Below are 18,082 nucleotides of genomic sequence, written 5' to 3'. Positions count from 1 at the left end.
AATAATACAATGCTTGCAAGACCAGAATTTTGACTTAAACAGACCACCCAGAATGCTGTTATGACAAATTTTCTAGCTTTAAATTCCACAGCATTTACTGTACATGATGTGTAGCTAAATGTAGCATAGCTTGATATAGGATTTTCTCTAAATCTCAGTGTAGCTGTTCCTTAAGTGAATGTGATGCTCTGGCAGTCGTGAACATGCAAATTTTGCCCAAAACATGCACACTTCAATAAGCAATTAGACTCCACTATGTGCAATAGCACAAGGAGATATTAGAAATTTCCTTTTTAGTAATGGGGATAATGCAGTCGTCATCAAACATTGCTATCTCTTGTGGGCATAAAATGCAGTTTAACAGAGAGGTTACACTCATCTCCCTTGAATGTGCAGGGTGAAATGCACATTTGCCCAAGAGGTTTTGCACATCTCTTAAGCCTTCAAGTGGGAATCAAATACAGTGCAGTAAGAGGCTGGCCCTCTAAACTGATGAAAGTCAACCCTGCCACCACTCCAAGACAATTCAAAGCCAAGGATGAGCTAAAAAGCTCTCCTGGGAGAACAGGAGTTCAGGCAACTGAGCTTACAACTCCCTGCAAAATACCCTTAGCATGTTTTGGGCAGTTAGAAACCAAATCTCCTGCTCCACTAGTCCATATTTAAGAAGAGGGGACACTGCTGTAACTTTTTGCTGTAACTTGCAGTTGCATGCCAGGCTATTGCAGTGTCTCACCTCTTGAGCTCGTGGTTAGCCTGATGATGTGGTGTCTCTTTGGCCTTTCCTTCCCTTGTTTTCTTTCCTACTACCATTGTGAGGATCCTGCTAACTGTAAATGGCTTTGAGTCTTTGCCAAATGTACATCCTCCTTCAACCTGACTCAGCTGGAGAAACTTGCTTTAGGTCTTGCACTGCCTCATTTCACTAAGTACCACTTGGCCACCTCAACATCCTCCTTTTTCTGGGGGAGAGCATGCTGACTTCTGCTGCAGCTGACCAAGCCTCTGTTCCAGTCATCAGGATAAAGTGACATAGAGAAAGGCTCTTCTCCTTTTCCACCATACTGACTTCTTCTTTTATCATAGTTAAGTGGCATCACCTCATGCCATTTTCACAAGTTGCTTTGCTGCAATGCCCGACAGTGCTAAGAAGAGCACCGTCACCCACAGCCATGGCTCCAGGGGTTTACAGCCATCCTCCGGTGATACACTTCATATGGAGTACATCTTTCTGGGCTATGATGGCATCAGATTGACAGACACTACTGCTCAGACAAGCTGGCTAAAGGGTGCCTCGCCAGAATTTAACGTTGGCTTGCAGAACATCACTGTCTTCTCCATATATCAGTAACATATCTGCAAGAGAGAGAATAGACTATAGATTATAGACTATTTCAGATGGAAGGGACCTACAACGATCACCTAGTCCAACTGCCTGACCACTTCAGGGCTGGCCAAAAGTTAAAGCATGTTATTAAGGGCATTGTTCAAATGCCTCTTAAACACTGACGGGCTTGGGACATTGACAACCTCTCTAGGAAGCCTGTTCCAGTGTTTGACCACCCTCTCGGTAAAGAAATGCTTCCTAATGTCCAGTCTAGATGTCTTTCAAAGGTGGCTTCCTTGATATTCATCCCATTGTATCACTTCAGGACCCCCAGCTGGATCCCCAAGGGCCATCATAAGGACATTTCAGCAGCTAAGTGATGGAGCTGAGCATTTTAATACAGTTTCCCCCACAGTCACTGAGCACACAGAGCCAGTTCTGGGGCCCAACCTGATCCTCATGAGGATCCCCTCGAGTTTCACGATCTCAGCTGATACGTTACAATATTGAAGGACGCCTACATGCTATTTATACTTAAAGTTTAGATCTTCTATGGTGGTATCTAAAGGCCAGTGAAGGAGGTTCCCTTTTAGCTGGTACTACACAAGGACTAAAAAGTCACTCTCTCGTAAAGCACTTATGGTCTAGACAGACATGAAAAACCCAGGAAGGAAAAAGGAAGAGAAAACACATGCAGAGCAAATATGGTGATTAGGTTACAAGGTCCCGTCAGTTTTAAGATGTTTTGTGGCTATCTGGGATTGGAGTTGTTTTGTGGGAGAGGAGATGAGCTAAAGGGAAAAAAGGAGGACACGAGAAAAGGGAGGACAGAATATCATGAATAAGTATGGCATGAAGAAAGCTGAGGTGAAAGTTTTCTCACATCTCTTTTCCCCAGCCTAAGTGCCATCCATACACATGTATGTTACAGTACTTAAATAAGAGCTGTCAGACCTAACACATTTTTGCCTGAATTATTCATAGATCTGTATGATCACAAGAGAAGAAAGAGTTGTTATTTGGACTAAACTAGTTAATTTTCATTAACATAACTGGCATATAATTACTAGTTTCACCTGAGTAACTTGCCTTAACACAGGTTCTGTAGCAACTGTAATAGAGATGTATATTCTTTAAAAAAATTTTTGCGTGTACTGGCTGAAAGCATAATTTTCTCCCATAATAGACCTGCTAAGCCTCTTTCTTTTTTCCCTTTTGTACACAATTAACATTTCATTTAATATTTCTATAGTCCAGGTAGATGCCAGAAGAGAAATAGGTCCTAAAGCAGTAATCACTAACAGCCAGGTAGGAGAGTTCCTTCATGACTAATTGCATTTGACACTAATTGCTGTTTATTGAAGAACCTGAGTGAAACATCACTCTGACATGTATCTGGATACTCCCTGCATCTGTTGCAATTTGCCATCTTTCCTGCTGTTGGTGCCCCACTTTACAGGGCCAGCTCTCTTGTGGCTGGCTCCTCTGCCTACACAGAGGTGTGACCTGCAGGGGGCTGCTGTTTCTTATCCAGCACCATGCTAAATGCTGTACTGATGCAGTTCTTTAAAGTAGGGCTCTGGGAGGAGCGATTCCTTCCACACCCTCCCGGCTTGGTTGATACACCCACTTCTTCAGCTTTTGCTGGCTCTTACAGGAGTGCTGGAGTACTGTGTGTTTGACAGTAAATCCTAAATGATAATGTACATAGATGTCCCTACTTAAGGGACACCACCAGAAGTGAGTTATTCTTTTCCTTGGCTGGCCAAAGGCCAGAAGCGTTAGCTGGGAGTTAGAAGGAGTAACTAACTGGATGCATCGCAACTACCCAACACAACACTGAATATGAGAAATTTGAAGGTGCCCATTTTAAACCTGGCTGCTTGTCTGAAAAAAGAAATGAAATCTGTTCAGCTAAACAAAAGTCCATGCTGGTACTTCCTCCACCAGTATTTTTAATTATTTTAATCTTAGCTAATATTGCAAGCTCTTTTTTGCTTCCTAATTGATTTAACCAAGTTATCTGCAGTTCAGGTAGGAGAAAGATAAGTGCCAGGAGACTCCTGCTGGATTGATAAAAATACAAAAACATAGAAGAAAAACTTGTACGAACAATATGGTAGAAGTCATATTTATTGATAAAAATTAATATATCTGCTATAAAATTTGTAACAGTAATGCAACTGAATATTTATTTTGATGCATAAACCTGAATGTTACATACCAAATACAATACAGTAACACTGGTTTCCTCCTTATTTACATGTTTATGAAAATTGATATGCAATCCATGTTAAAAGAACCTATAATGGAGAATAGTTACATTAGAAAAATAATATTCTTGATAAAGCATTCTTGAGGACTCCAATCACATTTTCAGGCCTCTTTCAATAAGGCAAAAATCCCTGGTACAGCATATAACTTAATTTACAAAATACAATAACTTCAGACACATCTTCAAGTTTTCTTTTGGTATGCTTTTCCTCACTGTAAAATTACTCAATTTTCTCACTGAACAGAAAGAACTTTCAATAACGAAACTTAATGAGTTCTACTACATATTACATATACATCGCTGTAGCTTAGCGACCATAACCGGGCAATCTTTCTCCTTAACTGTTTGCTCAATGAGCTTTTCTTAGAAGTAGGACATGTAGTATTTTGAAATCATTATGACTGTGGCATCTTTCTTCAGTTTTCATAGGAAACAGATCTGTCACATTTTGAAACTTTTTTAAAAAAATTTTATTTTATTTTAGGAACTGGTGCACAACTACATTTCCACTCACAAGAGAACGTCACAAATGTAACTAAAATTAGGCTTGGATAACTTTGAAAACATACTACTATGTGCCCAAACCCAAATTTCTTACTTTAATATTTTATAACCCTGCCATGCTCTAGGAATTCGTCTTCTGCATAGCTTCATTACTAGTCACAGTCAGATAGTTTTAATTCCTTCAAAGGCACAAAACTTCCACCTCTTTTCCAGTGTTGCTCCTACACCAGTGAATTCTTGTTTAAACATGCGTGGCAGTCTCATCAAAAGCATTTCTATCTCATTTGCAGAGATCTGAGAAAGAAATAAAGGTAAAATTAAAGTGAGAAAGCTGCCCTGTAGATTGGAAAGAGGAAATATGGAGAACAGAAATAAGGGACGGGGTGGGGGGGCGGGAAATCCAGGCCAGATGAAAACAACTAACCATTATTATTTTTTTTAACCTTAGCCTGACATGAATTTCCAGACTCCTAAGCAAGTGCAGATTCCTTGCAGGAATGATTCTGCTTTTGTCAGTGGCATCCCACCGTAAAAGAATTACAACTGTTATGTCAGGGCTGCTGCCACACAGTATGGTACAAAGTCCATCTAAGAACTACAGTTGTGGGTATACTTGTGAGGAGGAGGAAGCAAATGGGACCTTATTCTTCCTTCCCATCCCATGAGCTCTTGAATCCTCCTCCCAGCTCCATCAGTTTTTCTCTTGCAAAAAAAAACTAACACAGGAACTTTATTTTTAATCAGCTCACTTCTGTTACTTAGGGCTGACTATCCATGGAGCCATCTTCTCCCAGTTTGGCCCAGTTCAGCAGCTCCAGATAACTAAGCAGTAAACTTCCTGACTCGGCATTGCTCAGGATGTTTTTATGGTTTTGAAACCTTAATGACTGGTCACCTTCCTAATGGGAAAGATGCTCTCATTGCAGAAAACACTTTCACAAAGGCAACCTTTCTGGTACAATCAGTAGGAAAGTCAAGAAATGAACAGTCATGGAAAATGAACCATTTCATCCTACTGCTACTTCTTCTAAAGTGATGGTCATGAAAGGAGCAGTAAAGAAATCTATGGGTGCTGCCTGTTATCCACAGGTATCTCCATGGTTTGATAGGCTTCTCTGGCAATGATGGTATTTCTGCTTATTCACATTAGTAGGAACCTTCCACGGTGAAAAGTTTTCTTTTTAAAACAGTATATAAACATAAAATATGCTAATTATACCTCATTCCACCCAAGGGAGGCGAGAAAATATCTATCACCTCTTACTTTCATGAAGAGGCTAGTGCAGCAGAAAAATTAAATGATTTGTTAAAGGTGGCACCAAAAATCAGTGCTGGAGGCAGTCTGAAGCCCCAGAGTAATCAGGTCCATCTTTTATGTACTCTTATGGCAGTAACGGATAGCTGGTTACCTTTGGGTAATGCATCTGAGCTCTATGCTGAGCCCACGGCCTGCACAGGTATGCTGACCTTATCATTCCTGTTCAGGTGAGGAATGACAGGCTAACCATGGAAATAATTGAAATTCATCCCTGAGATTGCATCTCTGGATTGCGCTATTAAAAAGTAATTTGTTGCTACAAGCAGTTACTTCCAAAATAAACCAGCGAGGTCAAATTTTGTGGCTCATGTTTATTACGCAGCAGGTAGGTCCAGTGGTAGTTGCAGGGGCTCCACCTCGGAGAGATGGAGACAATGCTCCTTCCATGAAAGCCGTGTTTGCAAATTAAGCATTTGGATCTTGGCAGCCTCACAGAAGCCAACACATTACTCATGTGAGTGGAAATTCAAGGACAGAGCCCACGGACAATGCACAAGAAGGGACCACAGCAGTGAAGGGGGAGAAAGTTGAAGAGCTCAGTGGGCAGAAGCAATGAGCAGCAGGGCTGGAGCCCAAGGGGCCGGCATTTTAAATGATTGCTGTTGTCACTCAAGAGATACAGAGCTGGAGGGGTCAGCCAGGGGAAAAAGCAGTTGAAACTTAGCCAAACGCTGTGTGTTAAGGAAGGACTTGAAAGATGACTGAGGAGATTGGGCAGACTGGGTGCTGCAGGAACTGGGGTCAAGATGAAGGAACGTGTACATGTGGCAGAGGCAGGGAATAGAGAAGCAGAAGAGGAATAGTTGCAGGTGTGAAGCTCTGGATGTATGAGGTCTTAATAAAATCAATTTTAAAAAAAAATTGCAATTCACCAGTTTCTCACCTCTTTCTACCATCCTCATCCTACCTTTTCACTGTGGGTAGCAGTGGACTGTAAAGCACTAGCAAATCTGAGTTGCCATGGCCTGAAGCTAGTGCCTAAGAACTTCATCATCCTTCCTCACTCATCCATGCAACCTGTCTTATTTCCAGTGGGCTTCTAGCTCAGAATCTCCTCTGCTTTTAGCTATACACTTTTTCGTCGAAACAGAGGAAGGATCCTCCAGAGGCATGAAACAGCCCATCAAAACAACCCATCAAAGCAGCTGGAAGGTGATCTTGGCTATGGGTGGCATGGCTGGAGGGAGTGTTCAGGAACAAAATATTACCAGGATCAAAGGAGTTGTGTCTAATGACCACCACACAAGGAGTGCCACTCACATTCTGAGTCCAGGTGCACACCATAGCTACATCCTGACTCCATGTTGCAAGAAGATCTGGGCAAGCACTATCATCACCATGTCCAAAGGAAGTATTGGCAGATGTGGATCAGAGCTGTGGCTAACTGCAGGGTGACCCCTGCATCTGCTACGTATCTCATGCAGTCTAGCATCCTGCAGGGCCGTTGTTTAGCACTTAGGGTAGCATTCACCTGATCAAAGGCAGCTATTTCACAGCTGAGCTTCTCACCCTTGACTTGCTTAATATTCAGCAGAGACGAATAGGCCCTTTTGGGTCTTGATTTCATCTCATCCTACAGTAGATATTTAAAAGTAAGTCAAAGAATCTTATCCTATGGTATGTATTGACTATGGACTGTACGAACTGATGCATTAAAAAACACTTTGCACACTGTAGTGTGTTGGCCTCACTTTTGTGTTGACCACACCTTCTCTGAATTTAGCAATAGGGTCAGCCAATTCCTTTATGAGGCGCTCTCTGCTTCCATGTGGAGACGAAGGGTATGCTTCATGGTCCATTCACGTGTTCATGAAAGTTCATGTTCAGCGTGACCCATGACTAACAACTTCTAGAAGAATAAGGAGTCATCTCCTAAAACTCTGCACAGTTTGATGGCCATGGCTACACCTGCCTCTTGTTCTGCTTTCTTTCTCCTCAGCTGTATTTCAGGATCATGTATCATAAAATCAGCTGCTAGTCTTTGCCATTTAAATTTCTGCTCTTCTTTGCCACAAAGAATAGCTAAGCAGCGCGAGGCAAAGACCTCAACACAAGCACGTGCACTGTAATTTGCGAATGAATAAAGACGCAAACCCCCAAGCCCCATATCCCATTATCTTTCTAATGGAAATGCATGAAGAGTTCAACCTGCAGTAAAGAATAATACAATATTTCTATAGAGAAAACAGATTTTGATTAAATTTTTTTACCCTAGAGTCCAACTGCTGCATGTAAGACCAAAGATATTCTATATTGGCTCCAAAAGGGTGGACGTGAAGAAATGTGGATATGATACCTGTATTAAAAACAAATGCACACAAAGTATTGAAATTACCTTAGACAATGTATCATTAAAATAAGCAAAATAATTCTGAATAGTCTGTTCTTGCAGGTTTTTCAGTATGAATTATGATTCTTATTTTTCTTACACAACCCAATAAACATAACAAAATGGCACATTTTTAATACAGTCATAATAATATGGTAAACACAATAGCTCATCTTCAGGAATGACAGCAGTTAGCAAGTAAGTGACCAAGATAATATACTGATGAATAAAGGAATTTCTAAACAAAGACTTGCTGGAAGCATTTCAACTACCAATTTTATGCTTGATTTACCAATATAAAATTGTGGATATTGCAATGGTAAAATTATTGCTTTTTTCCCCTTCACTGGATGCTCTGTTGTGAAAATATTTCATATAATTGTCAGAAACCTCACTCCCTCAATTTTTTTTAGTAATTACGCTGATGCTGGTTATGAAAAGGGTTTAATCCATATTACCCCTAACTGCTGCTGAAGAAAACACAAATCCTTTATGACATATTTACTTACTTACTTTTTCTTAAAAGAGAGTCAGTTTTGTCTATCTTCATTGTTATTTACAGGATCGTTTTAAAAGGTATGGGAATAAAAGTGGCTTAGGAGGAATCACGATCTAAGTCTACAGATTTTTTCTGCAGTGAAAATCAAGTGACAGCATAATAATGATGACCAGAGAAAACAAGATTTGGGGCATCAGAATTGCTATTAAAAGCAGTATCCAATTTCTCCTCTTCTAAAGGAACAGTGAAAATACAAAATGGCATGTGTGTTACTTACTGTTTGGGGAGAGTTGGACTGTAAGAATCAGAGCAAATATTTTCAACTCTGTTTGGAAGGGTTTCTTAGCTGAATGACCCTGGGGGAAGTTCCTTATATTTAAAGCATAAACACCAGGATTAAAAATGCTTACAAATGACAAAAATGGGTCACTGTATCTTGTGTACTGCAGGCCATACTGCTTTCTTGATGCTCCATGAATTAGGATAATCTTGGATTTCATTTTTCCCCAAATACTGGCCACGGTTGAAAATGATAAGTAAAATTTAACTCATTTTAGACTGGCTTTGCAAAGAACACCATTTTTCCTCCCTCATTTTTCCAATAGCATTTACAAACTTCTGATCCTGCAAAGGGAGGGGCGTGTATTTAATTTTATACTATGGTGAGTCCTGGCAGCAGTTACCTTCTTTGTGCTGTGCGTGACCATAAGAACACGCACAAGAGCTCTTGAAGCAAAAGCCAAGACCATCACACTTGGATGGGCTGACTGGAAATCCAATTTGTATTCAAATCACATTTTACCAGTGGCATCGCGTTTGTTATGTGTGTTCCCAAGGCTTTTCAATTCAGGATGTTCAAAGCTAGCTCTTTCATATAATGTAAATAAAAAGTCATTTGAAAATATTTTGCACTTATTGACTGGAGTTCCATGATAGTTTTTTAGTATTTTTTTTATGTTCTTTTCCTCTAAGACAATATTGAATTTTGTAAAATATAGACAAACTTAGTGAATAGATGGAGGCAAGGCCCGTTTTTCCCTTGCCGCATCTAAACATGCCTCAGAGGAAGAGATAACATGAAATCCACCTTGAGCAATCTTTTGCCTTTGAACTGTAACAATGAGCCAGTTGTGGGGGTATTATGACCAGTAATATCTGGACTGAGATTACACTGTTTATCTGAGTGCGCCACTGCACAGCTGGTGTCCACTTTGGGACACTGCCACCACTTGTCACAGTCAAATTATGAGTGACCTAGAAAAAAAAGTTTGTTGTTCTGTTCTTAAAATCCTATCCTTGTGACCCTTCTCACAGAAGTTATCTTTGAACACATCAAATACTGTCCATTGCAATTAAAAGTTCTGAATTTTATTATAACAAGCAAAATTAAATCAATTCATACATTTCTGTACATCCTGCTGTTCCACATCTCACCAGTCACAGAAAGTTTGTGTACTAAGCCCTTTAAACATTTAAATGCATTCTTCACTTTTAAATGACCTTTTTTGACTGAACTGTCTGAATCCGTGCCCCAGCAATAAACCAGCAACTTTCCTGGTGCTTAGCAGATGCAAATGAGTTGCATTTAAACAAATTAAGGTAGTTCTGGAACTATCACCTACCGGAACACCGCTGATTTTGTGAAAAGACCAAACCGAAGACATGAAACCTGGTCTTTCCGGTCAGCATTCCCGTGAATAGCAACCATGCCATAGGGAGCACTTTGGACCATGGGCCTTTAGGCTCCATGAAAACCTGCCCCACTGAAGCCAAATGCAAAACGTGCACGGATATGAATGGGGCACGTTCCCTCCAAGGGTAGCATGGGCACAGCCAGCATTCCTGTGTGGCTAAGTGCTAGGTACCAGTTAGCTAGCCCACTGCCTATAAGCTTTAGCTTTTAGGCACTTTTTAAGAGTTTATTTTAAAGATTTTATTCTAGGTAAAGGATATGACAGTCCTTGTGGTATTCTTTATAAATATTCATATTGCTAATTCCCCCACCTAATGTCAAAAGCATAAATCTGGCTTGCTTAATACATCCAGCATACATATTTTTTGTTTGGTAGTTTGCTAATATTATTTCCATCCCTTTCTCCTTCACCATTTTGTCTTATAATCAGAGAACAAGTTATACAATTCTAGCCTGCTAAATCTTGATGTAAATAAAGTCTTCACACATTCATGCTGCAAGTCTAAATGCAGATCCTGCAATTTTCTTCATACCTGAAATCCTTTCATTAAACTCTGCAGAATTTTTTAAAAAGGAAAAGTTCACTTGTATTTTAGGATTTCTCTTACTAAAAGCCATTATGAATATAGATGAAAAATAAAAAAATATCTTTTTTTTTTTTACTTTTATTAGCACAGAGATGCACATAAACACATACACAAAACAAAAACTTCTTAAAAGGCATTTTGTTCTCAAAAATATTCTTTGGGGTTATCTTACCTATTAATAGTGCCTCTTTCTCTGATTTTAGACCTGGGCTTCGTTTCTCTGAATTTTTTTCTCTGTCTTGGTTGACCAATGCTACTGTCAATACATTGATTTCCTAAAAAGTTTTAAAAAAAAAGGAGGTCATGTAGATTTCATTTACTGCAATTAAACCTGTCTGCTTCCTTTCAACTCTATAAAAAAGACCATTACTTTAATTCACATCTAAAGACAAGACAATTATAAATAATTGATTTGTTTGTAGAATATTAAGACACTTTTTGAAGTAACTTTATGCCAAAAGCTGCCAAGAAGAGAAATTTTGCTTGTGGAGTAAGTAATCACTTTGTTGCTAGTGCTTCTTCATTACAACAGCTTGAAAGATGTGCCATAAAGCGTGGGGATGGTCAGAAAAATCACATTTTCTAGCTATTAAATCTGTAAACAAAGACCACCTCTAGGGAACATGGATGGAAACATTCAGCTACAGCTATAAGAGTAAATTCAACAATCACTAGCAGTGTTTCTAGCTACTGGAGCACAATCATCTACCCTGTTATACTCCTCGACCAGTGTCTGGCATGGTGTTGGCCCCTGTCCCAGACAATTCCCAGGCACGTTTTGGGGGTCAGCACATTTCAGGGACCAATTCTAATGGGTGTTTTGCACAAAGCTACCTTGTTTTGAGGACTGAAAGAGAGCCAGCCTTAAGGGCAAACAAGTCAAGGCTCCTGCTTTGAGCTCCTTTTTCTGCAAGCAGGTGGCCTGAACCATCCAAATCTCAGCCAAGCTATCACATGTTAGATGCTCCATCAGAAGTACCCAGGCAGTTGTGTGACACAGATTACTCTTCTCCTGGGTATATGTGAAGTAAACAAATTATCTCTATTTCAGAGGCACGTAAGTGGCCTCAAAGTGCATTGCACAATATTCAAGCATATACATGGGTTGTTTCCATGGAGCAACATAGCAGTAACTCGTTCCTTGCTGAGACAGTGACTCACGCTGCTGCATCTGCTCTGTGAAATGCTCAGTAGTTCCATGCAAAACCTTGGAAGCAGAGAGCATGGGGCTGGAGGTACGGTGGTGTGCTGTGCAGGAATGGTGCTCTTGTTCTGGTTGGGGGAGTCAAGGTAAGCAGCTGGAGATTGCATGGGACTGGGCAGCCTTAAATGCCAGCAAATTTGCACTATTTGGTGTAATGATGTGGCACATCTAGAACATGCACTTGGGGTGGTGCTTTGCTCCAAAATTATTGGCAAGCATTTTTGGCAATAAAAGAGAGACACTGGGCTTGGGTCACTCTAGGGCATTTCTGAAGGTGTGAATAATCCATGCTAAAAAAAGGCAAAACCTCCAAACTATGTCGAATGTGCCTCTTTATAGATGACTAAAGGCTTCACAATCTGTGAGACTGGTAAAAAGAGTCAGGCACTTCCTCATTCTCAATAAAAAAAACCCCAAAACCAACCCAACACAAAAAACCCCCAGTGATGTACTTTGTGCTCTTTATAGGCTGGCTCCAAGAAGCAGCTGCCTGATACGCAGTGCCTGGTGGCTCAGATGCATCATGGGTTCAAATGTTCCCTCGCGTTGTGAAGAGGAGCAAGTTGCCATGTGTCAGCTAAGAAACTGTATGTGCATTTGAGTGACATACACGCATATGTAGATCCTTAGCCCCCAGCAACAAGGGGTTCTGACAGACCTTAGGCCACAGTGAAGGAGGAGTGAGATGCATCGAGTCACCTGTGGTTTGCTGCAGTTGTAGTGGCCAACTGACGCATGTCTTCTGGCCAGAGATCTATGTGTAGTTGTGTACATGTAAGCTAGTCAGACTTTGCTGCCTTTTTAGTCAGTAGAAATGAAATTTTTTAGTCATGTATTTTAGTTATTTACTTTAGGTTGAAATAAATTGGACCTTAGAGGTGCCTGTTTTATATTCCTCATTGGCTGCAAAGGGGAACTTATAGCACAGATTTAGACACCTACAGGTAGGAAGGAGTCTGCAGTTCAAGAGTTGCAGCGATCCCCTCTTCAAATAATGGTGTGCCTGAGCGCTCTGGCAGCTACATCACCTTGACACTAACACTCTTGTAGTGTTGTAATGCACAGGGCACATTGTAGCAGCAGGACTATGCTCTAAGTTGTCCAGTACTGTTGATTCCCCTCCTGATAGAGCCAAAAGCTAATGCAAATACTCATCTACTGCTGGCCATGACATCTAAGAACAGTGAAAGAAAACCCAGGCAAGAAACAGAAATGAGAGAAGTGTTTGCATGAATTTCTCCATAAGGGTAGTAATGACAAGGGGGTTACAGACCAGAAGAACAGAGCTGGATGACAGATTTCATGATACTGCAGCAGAATAGCTGAGCAGCATATGCCACCAGAGCTTGTATAGGTTAAGATGTAACTTTTGACTCCATCAGAGATAGAAAAGCAGTTTAAAAATAACAATTCCTGAGAGGGGAAGGAGAGAGCAGAGAGATGTATATTTGATATAACAGGCCCCAAACACAACACACTAGCAGTTTCAGATGGGATTAGAAGTTTTGTCAAGCAGTGATGCAGAGAAAGAAACTATATTCCCATTGGGAGCAATGAACAGATGGATTCTCATCTAATGCCTAGATTTGAGCCTGTGCAGAACATGTTGTATGATTTATAGGACAGTGTAAATGGATGCTAAAGGAAGTCACATCAAGTCTTCCTTAACTGTGTGTTGGTACAGGGGATAAAAGAGTAAAAAAATGGTTATGGGGCAGCCTGAGGAAACTAAGAGTGGCAAAGATAGCTACTCAGCAAATGACTGGCTTCAGAAGGTTGCAGGTTATTGGAGGTTTGAAAAGGAGAGGTTTCTGCCATCCAAAACCACCTGCCTCGCAGAAGATGATACATTAGACAGCTGATGTATTCAGCTGCCAAAATAAGCTTGCACAGGCCATGAGAAAATCCAGGGTGTGTGCATGCTCACATAAAGGATTCAGTAGCAATGCTGCTAGGAATTAATAGTGATTTAAGAGAAATGGGCATAATTGTGTCTAAAAAATGAGTGTGAAATTCACCCAGAAGCCAGGCTATTTATAGCGCAAGTGAAAACCTTAAGTATCTGACTACACACTGCAGATACAAATCCGGTACCTATGAAGCCTCTAAAACAAATCCTCACGCAGTTAATTTGCACATTTTTAGAGGCACTACTTATGCCAACCCACAGAAACAAGACTTTTAAGAGTACAAAGGTGAATGAGGCAATAACTAATTGGAAACAAAGAGTTAGGTCACGTCTCTGACATGAGAAAAAGCTACTGATCATCAGATGCCTGAGGAAATTTATTTAATATATACTACATTACAGTATTTCCTTTCTTTCCTGGAGACCATCTTTTACTTGGCAAATTATATTTTCTGAGGGCCTAAGCAGTCTCCTTCAGCAGGTTTCTTTATAAAAGGATATTTTGCTACCATCTGTCAGTTACTGCATTAAAGGACAAGAACACAGCTGAGCATGTGCAAACCAATACTTATTAGAAGTGAAATGACCTTGCAAGAACTAAATACAGTATGTGGAAGGCTTAATCCAGGTTAAATCACACCTGGAGATCATTAGGGACCTGGCCCTATTCATTATTCACAAATTATGTCAGGTATCGGAGAACACGGAGGCCTGGTTTGATGATGACAGCTCTAGAGCTGCTCAGCATGAATGCAACCATTCTGTGTGATGCTCTCACCATTGCCAGCTTGGAGCTTTTCCCTGCAAATGACACTTTCATCCATCAGCAGATGTTGAAAAGACATGAATTTCCCTTGTGGGCTTGACAAACCCTGCAGATACCCCTTGGGACCAGCATTTTGATTCGGGGCTCCCTACTTTTGAACCAGGGAGGAGGAAAAGACAGAGAGAGAATCTTTCTGGAAAACTTTCAGGAGAACTTGCTGGTTAAAACAGAGGACTTCAGCAGGTTTCTTTATAAAAGGATATTTTGCTACCATCTGTCAGTTACTGCATTAAAGGACAAGAACACAGCTGAGCATGTGCAAACCAACACTTATTAGAAGTGAAATGACCTTGCAAGAACTAAATACAGTATGTGGAAGGCTTAATCCAGGTTAAATCACACCTGGAGATCATTAGGGACCTGGCCCTATTCATTATTCACAAATTATGTCAGGTATCGGAGAACACGGAGGCCTGGTTTGATGATGACAGCTCTAGAGCTGCTCAGCATGAATGCAACCATTCTGTGCGATGCTCTCACCATTGCCAGCTTGGAGCTTTTCCCTGCAAATGACACTTTCATCCATCAGCAGATGTTGAAAAGACATGAATTTCCCTTTTTGGCTTGTGGGCCCCTATGATTCTGCAGATACCCCTTGGGACCAGCATTTTGATTCGGGGCTCCCTACTTTTGAACCAGGGAGGAGGAAAAGACAGAGAGAGAATCTTTCTGGAAAACTTTCAGGAGAACTTGCTGGTTAAAACAGAGGACGGCAAATAACAATTTTCTCACACAGATTATTAATTTCCACAGGCAGACTTCTGACACAGAGCTGATGGCTGTGGAGAGTCGTACATGGCAGTTTTTGCACATGGATGTATAACTCAGCCATGTCCTGGCCGTAAGGCGGGACAGAAGTTGGGTTTGTGTCATTCTCTCAGGTACCCTGGCTTCTTTTGGAAGCAAATGCAGAGGCATGGGCAAGTGGATTGCTCCAAAAGGTGCCTCGTCTCACTCTCCACCATGGCCCACCACAGAGCAGCTGGGTCCCACACTGTAGACACAGCAAATAAGAGCATGACTCCTCAGAGAGCTGCATTTGCCAGAGAGAGACACAGAAGTCCTGAAGAGTAGAAGAGATGTGGTGACTTTCTACAGAGGATAGTCGCAGGTACTGTAAGAACAAAAGGCTAGCTCTGCACTCCAGGGGACTAGCAGATCGGAAAGCCCCAGATATTTAGGTTGGATGACTTGGGTATTTCAGTCCTTCGTTGCCCCCCCCCCCGGAAAGTATGATATTAAATAAAAAGTTCTCAATCCAGACATCACTCATTCTCTACAGGCCAGTCTTGCACCAGTGCAAAAAAGCAGACAGAATATAAAATGTCTGCTCTTGCCTGGGACTTCTCTCTTTAGCGAAAATGGTTCTCCTGAGCCTGAAAAGTTCTGTGATCCTGAAAACATATGCTACCCAGCATCCCTAAAAATGGACGGAGTGAGGACTTGCCATTCCCCATAAACGCTGACCAAGAGCTGAGCAGGGCTTGAACAGTAGCTGCCCTACCTGGAAACTACTCCTACCAAAGTGCAGTTCCCCATCACCCCTTGTTCAGGACTCTGCTTGAAAGGCAGAATATGGAATTTAATGAATTGAAGACGCTTGGCATATGATCAGGATGCAAATGACAAATATCCAAAGAGCTGAAATACTCCCTCTGCTATCTGGGTAATCCAAATATTTTAAAAATACCTTTAAATCTAGGGGGAATGATGACTGCTTGCATATTGTCTTTAAAGAACTCATTCCCTTTGTTGTAGTATATGGGATTCTGCAGAATTGTGTGGTGAGGGGGTAAAAATAATATTATGCCTTCTGAAAGACCCAGTAAAAAAACAAAAAAATCCTACCAGAGTCTGGAAGAGTTTGCAGGATATGTTGGCGTTTGTACTATATGTACAAAGCCAACTGTCTGAGGCATTAAAACAGTAGCAGAAGAAGGAAAGACTAGATGTTGGACACAGCAGGCACATGACAGAGCAACTGCTGAATGTAGTTAGATGTAAGGGATACACCACACTTTCTCATCAGCCAGGGGATTTATAAGGGAAAACAAGTTGGAGGAGAAAAAACTATGCATCTGAAACACAAGCAAAAATCTTGCAGCCTATTAACAGCAGGCCAGAGAGATACTGTAAGCTTGAAAAGAAAAGGTAATTTTATGATTTTGATATCAGAAAGAACATACACATGTGATACCAAATCTGCAGTCCTTAAGCTCTTGAAAGGCAAACATGTACCTGCTCTGAGTCCACAGAACTGGGCTTAGGCTTCCAATGTGCTTGCCCAAACTGCTTATTGATGGCCAGGCAGGTCTGACAATTCTACTGCAAACATGGGTAGAAACTGGCCTGCAACATGACGACTGCATGTTTTTCATTTATCTGGGGATCTCTTAAAGTCTGGTATAGATGTGTTTGGTCTGCTGGTCTTTCTTTAAATGTACTTCAGACCCACATCTGAAAATTTAATCTTGCTGTTTTAAACTGAATGGACCCTAATTCAATTTCCAATCAAATGAATGGAAGCCTTGCAACAGTTTCAATGCACATCAAGTCAGGCATCTTAAATTTATGGGGACATGCAAGGTTGAGGTATGGGACAACTTCTGACAGCTTAACATGGTTGTCAGTTGAGAATGGGCTACTGTTCTTGTCTATGTTCTTATCCATGGTGAATACAAAATTATTCAATCCAAGTTGAGCTAAACTAAAAGGAAAGAGCATATTTAAATTTAACTTAAATCAAATTTCCTTGCAAATGTGGCAATGTATGAGTACACTCACAGACAGTGATTGTGACTCAGATGATCACAGAATCACAAAATCACTCAGATGACCTTGGGAGGTCTCTAGTCCAACCTCCTGCTCAATGCAGGATCAGCTGCAGGGTCAGAGCTCATGGATGTGCAACAAGGGGTAATAGTCCAATGGCTGGATAAGCCTCAGCAGTTTCTCTGCAACATCCCAGTTCTGTGCCCTCATCAAACATGTGGGATGTGTCATCAACAGACAGGTGCCTCCATCCCCTGCAGAAGGGATTTTCCAACCACCATCACTTGCTGCTTCCTCCTGATACTTGTGGTTAAAGTCTTAACTCCACTAGCACAAAGGAGGACAGAGGTACCATCACAGGTGGGGAAAGCCCGATAACCTAATCAGAGAAAAGAGTCCCCTGACCCAGCCCCTCCCAGGGCTGTCACAGGAGAGCACCAGCCCCAGGGGTCGAGCGTGACAACTATCAAGACCAGTCAATGGAAATGCTCTATGGATCATCTTACAGACTGAGGGGCGCACTGCCTACAGGGGTATGGGACTTGTTATGCGATGTAGGGGAAGAGCATCTTGGGATTGTACAAGACTTAGTTGAGGGTCCTTAGTGGGGAAATAAAAGACAGGAAAAGGGAGGGATCATAGTGGTTTGGGAAGGGGATAAAAGGGACTGGTCGCATGTAAACAGGTTGCTGGTCAGTACACTTGTCTGGCCATGCCATGCCCTGATCAGTGCATTACACTCATTAAACTCAATTTCTAACTCTTTTCCTGGGTGAGGAACTCTCTATTCTGTGTGCACGGGGGTGTGTAAGGGGGTCTGAGCACAGCAGCTGGAGGGG

At 41.3% G+C, this 18,082-nt stretch overlaps 1 protein-coding gene across 1 annotated transcript in view; it reads right to left on the bottom strand.

The window, feature by feature from the left end:
- Positions 1 to 3,713: 3,713 nt before the first annotated feature.
- Positions 3,714 to 18,082, bottom strand: part of ENOX1 (ecto-NOX disulfide-thiol exchanger 1) — a 155,197-nt gene continuing 140,828 nt past the window's right edge. Inside the window, exons 13-15 of the mRNA XM_009322855.1 lie at positions 10,705 to 10,807; positions 7,635 to 7,720; positions 3,714 to 4,400 (exon numbers count right to left, since the gene is read on the bottom strand). Of these exons, the coding sequence (XP_009321130.1) occupies positions 4,269 to 4,400; positions 7,635 to 7,720; positions 10,705 to 10,807 (321 nt within the window). The 3' untranslated portion in view covers positions 3,714 to 4,268. The remainder of the gene's footprint in view (positions 4,401 to 7,634; positions 7,721 to 10,704; positions 10,808 to 18,082) is intronic.

This window comes from Pygoscelis adeliae, unplaced genomic scaffold (genome assembly GCF_000699105.1).
Source record: "Pygoscelis adeliae isolate BGI_AS28 unplaced genomic scaffold, ASM69910v1 Scaffold74, whole genome shotgun sequence".
In the NCBI taxonomy this organism is placed as follows: domain Eukaryota; kingdom Metazoa; phylum Chordata; class Aves; order Sphenisciformes; family Spheniscidae; genus Pygoscelis; species Pygoscelis adeliae.
The sequence above is the reverse complement of the archived record's forward strand: the minus strand, read 5'-3'. Positions and strand labels throughout refer to the sequence as shown.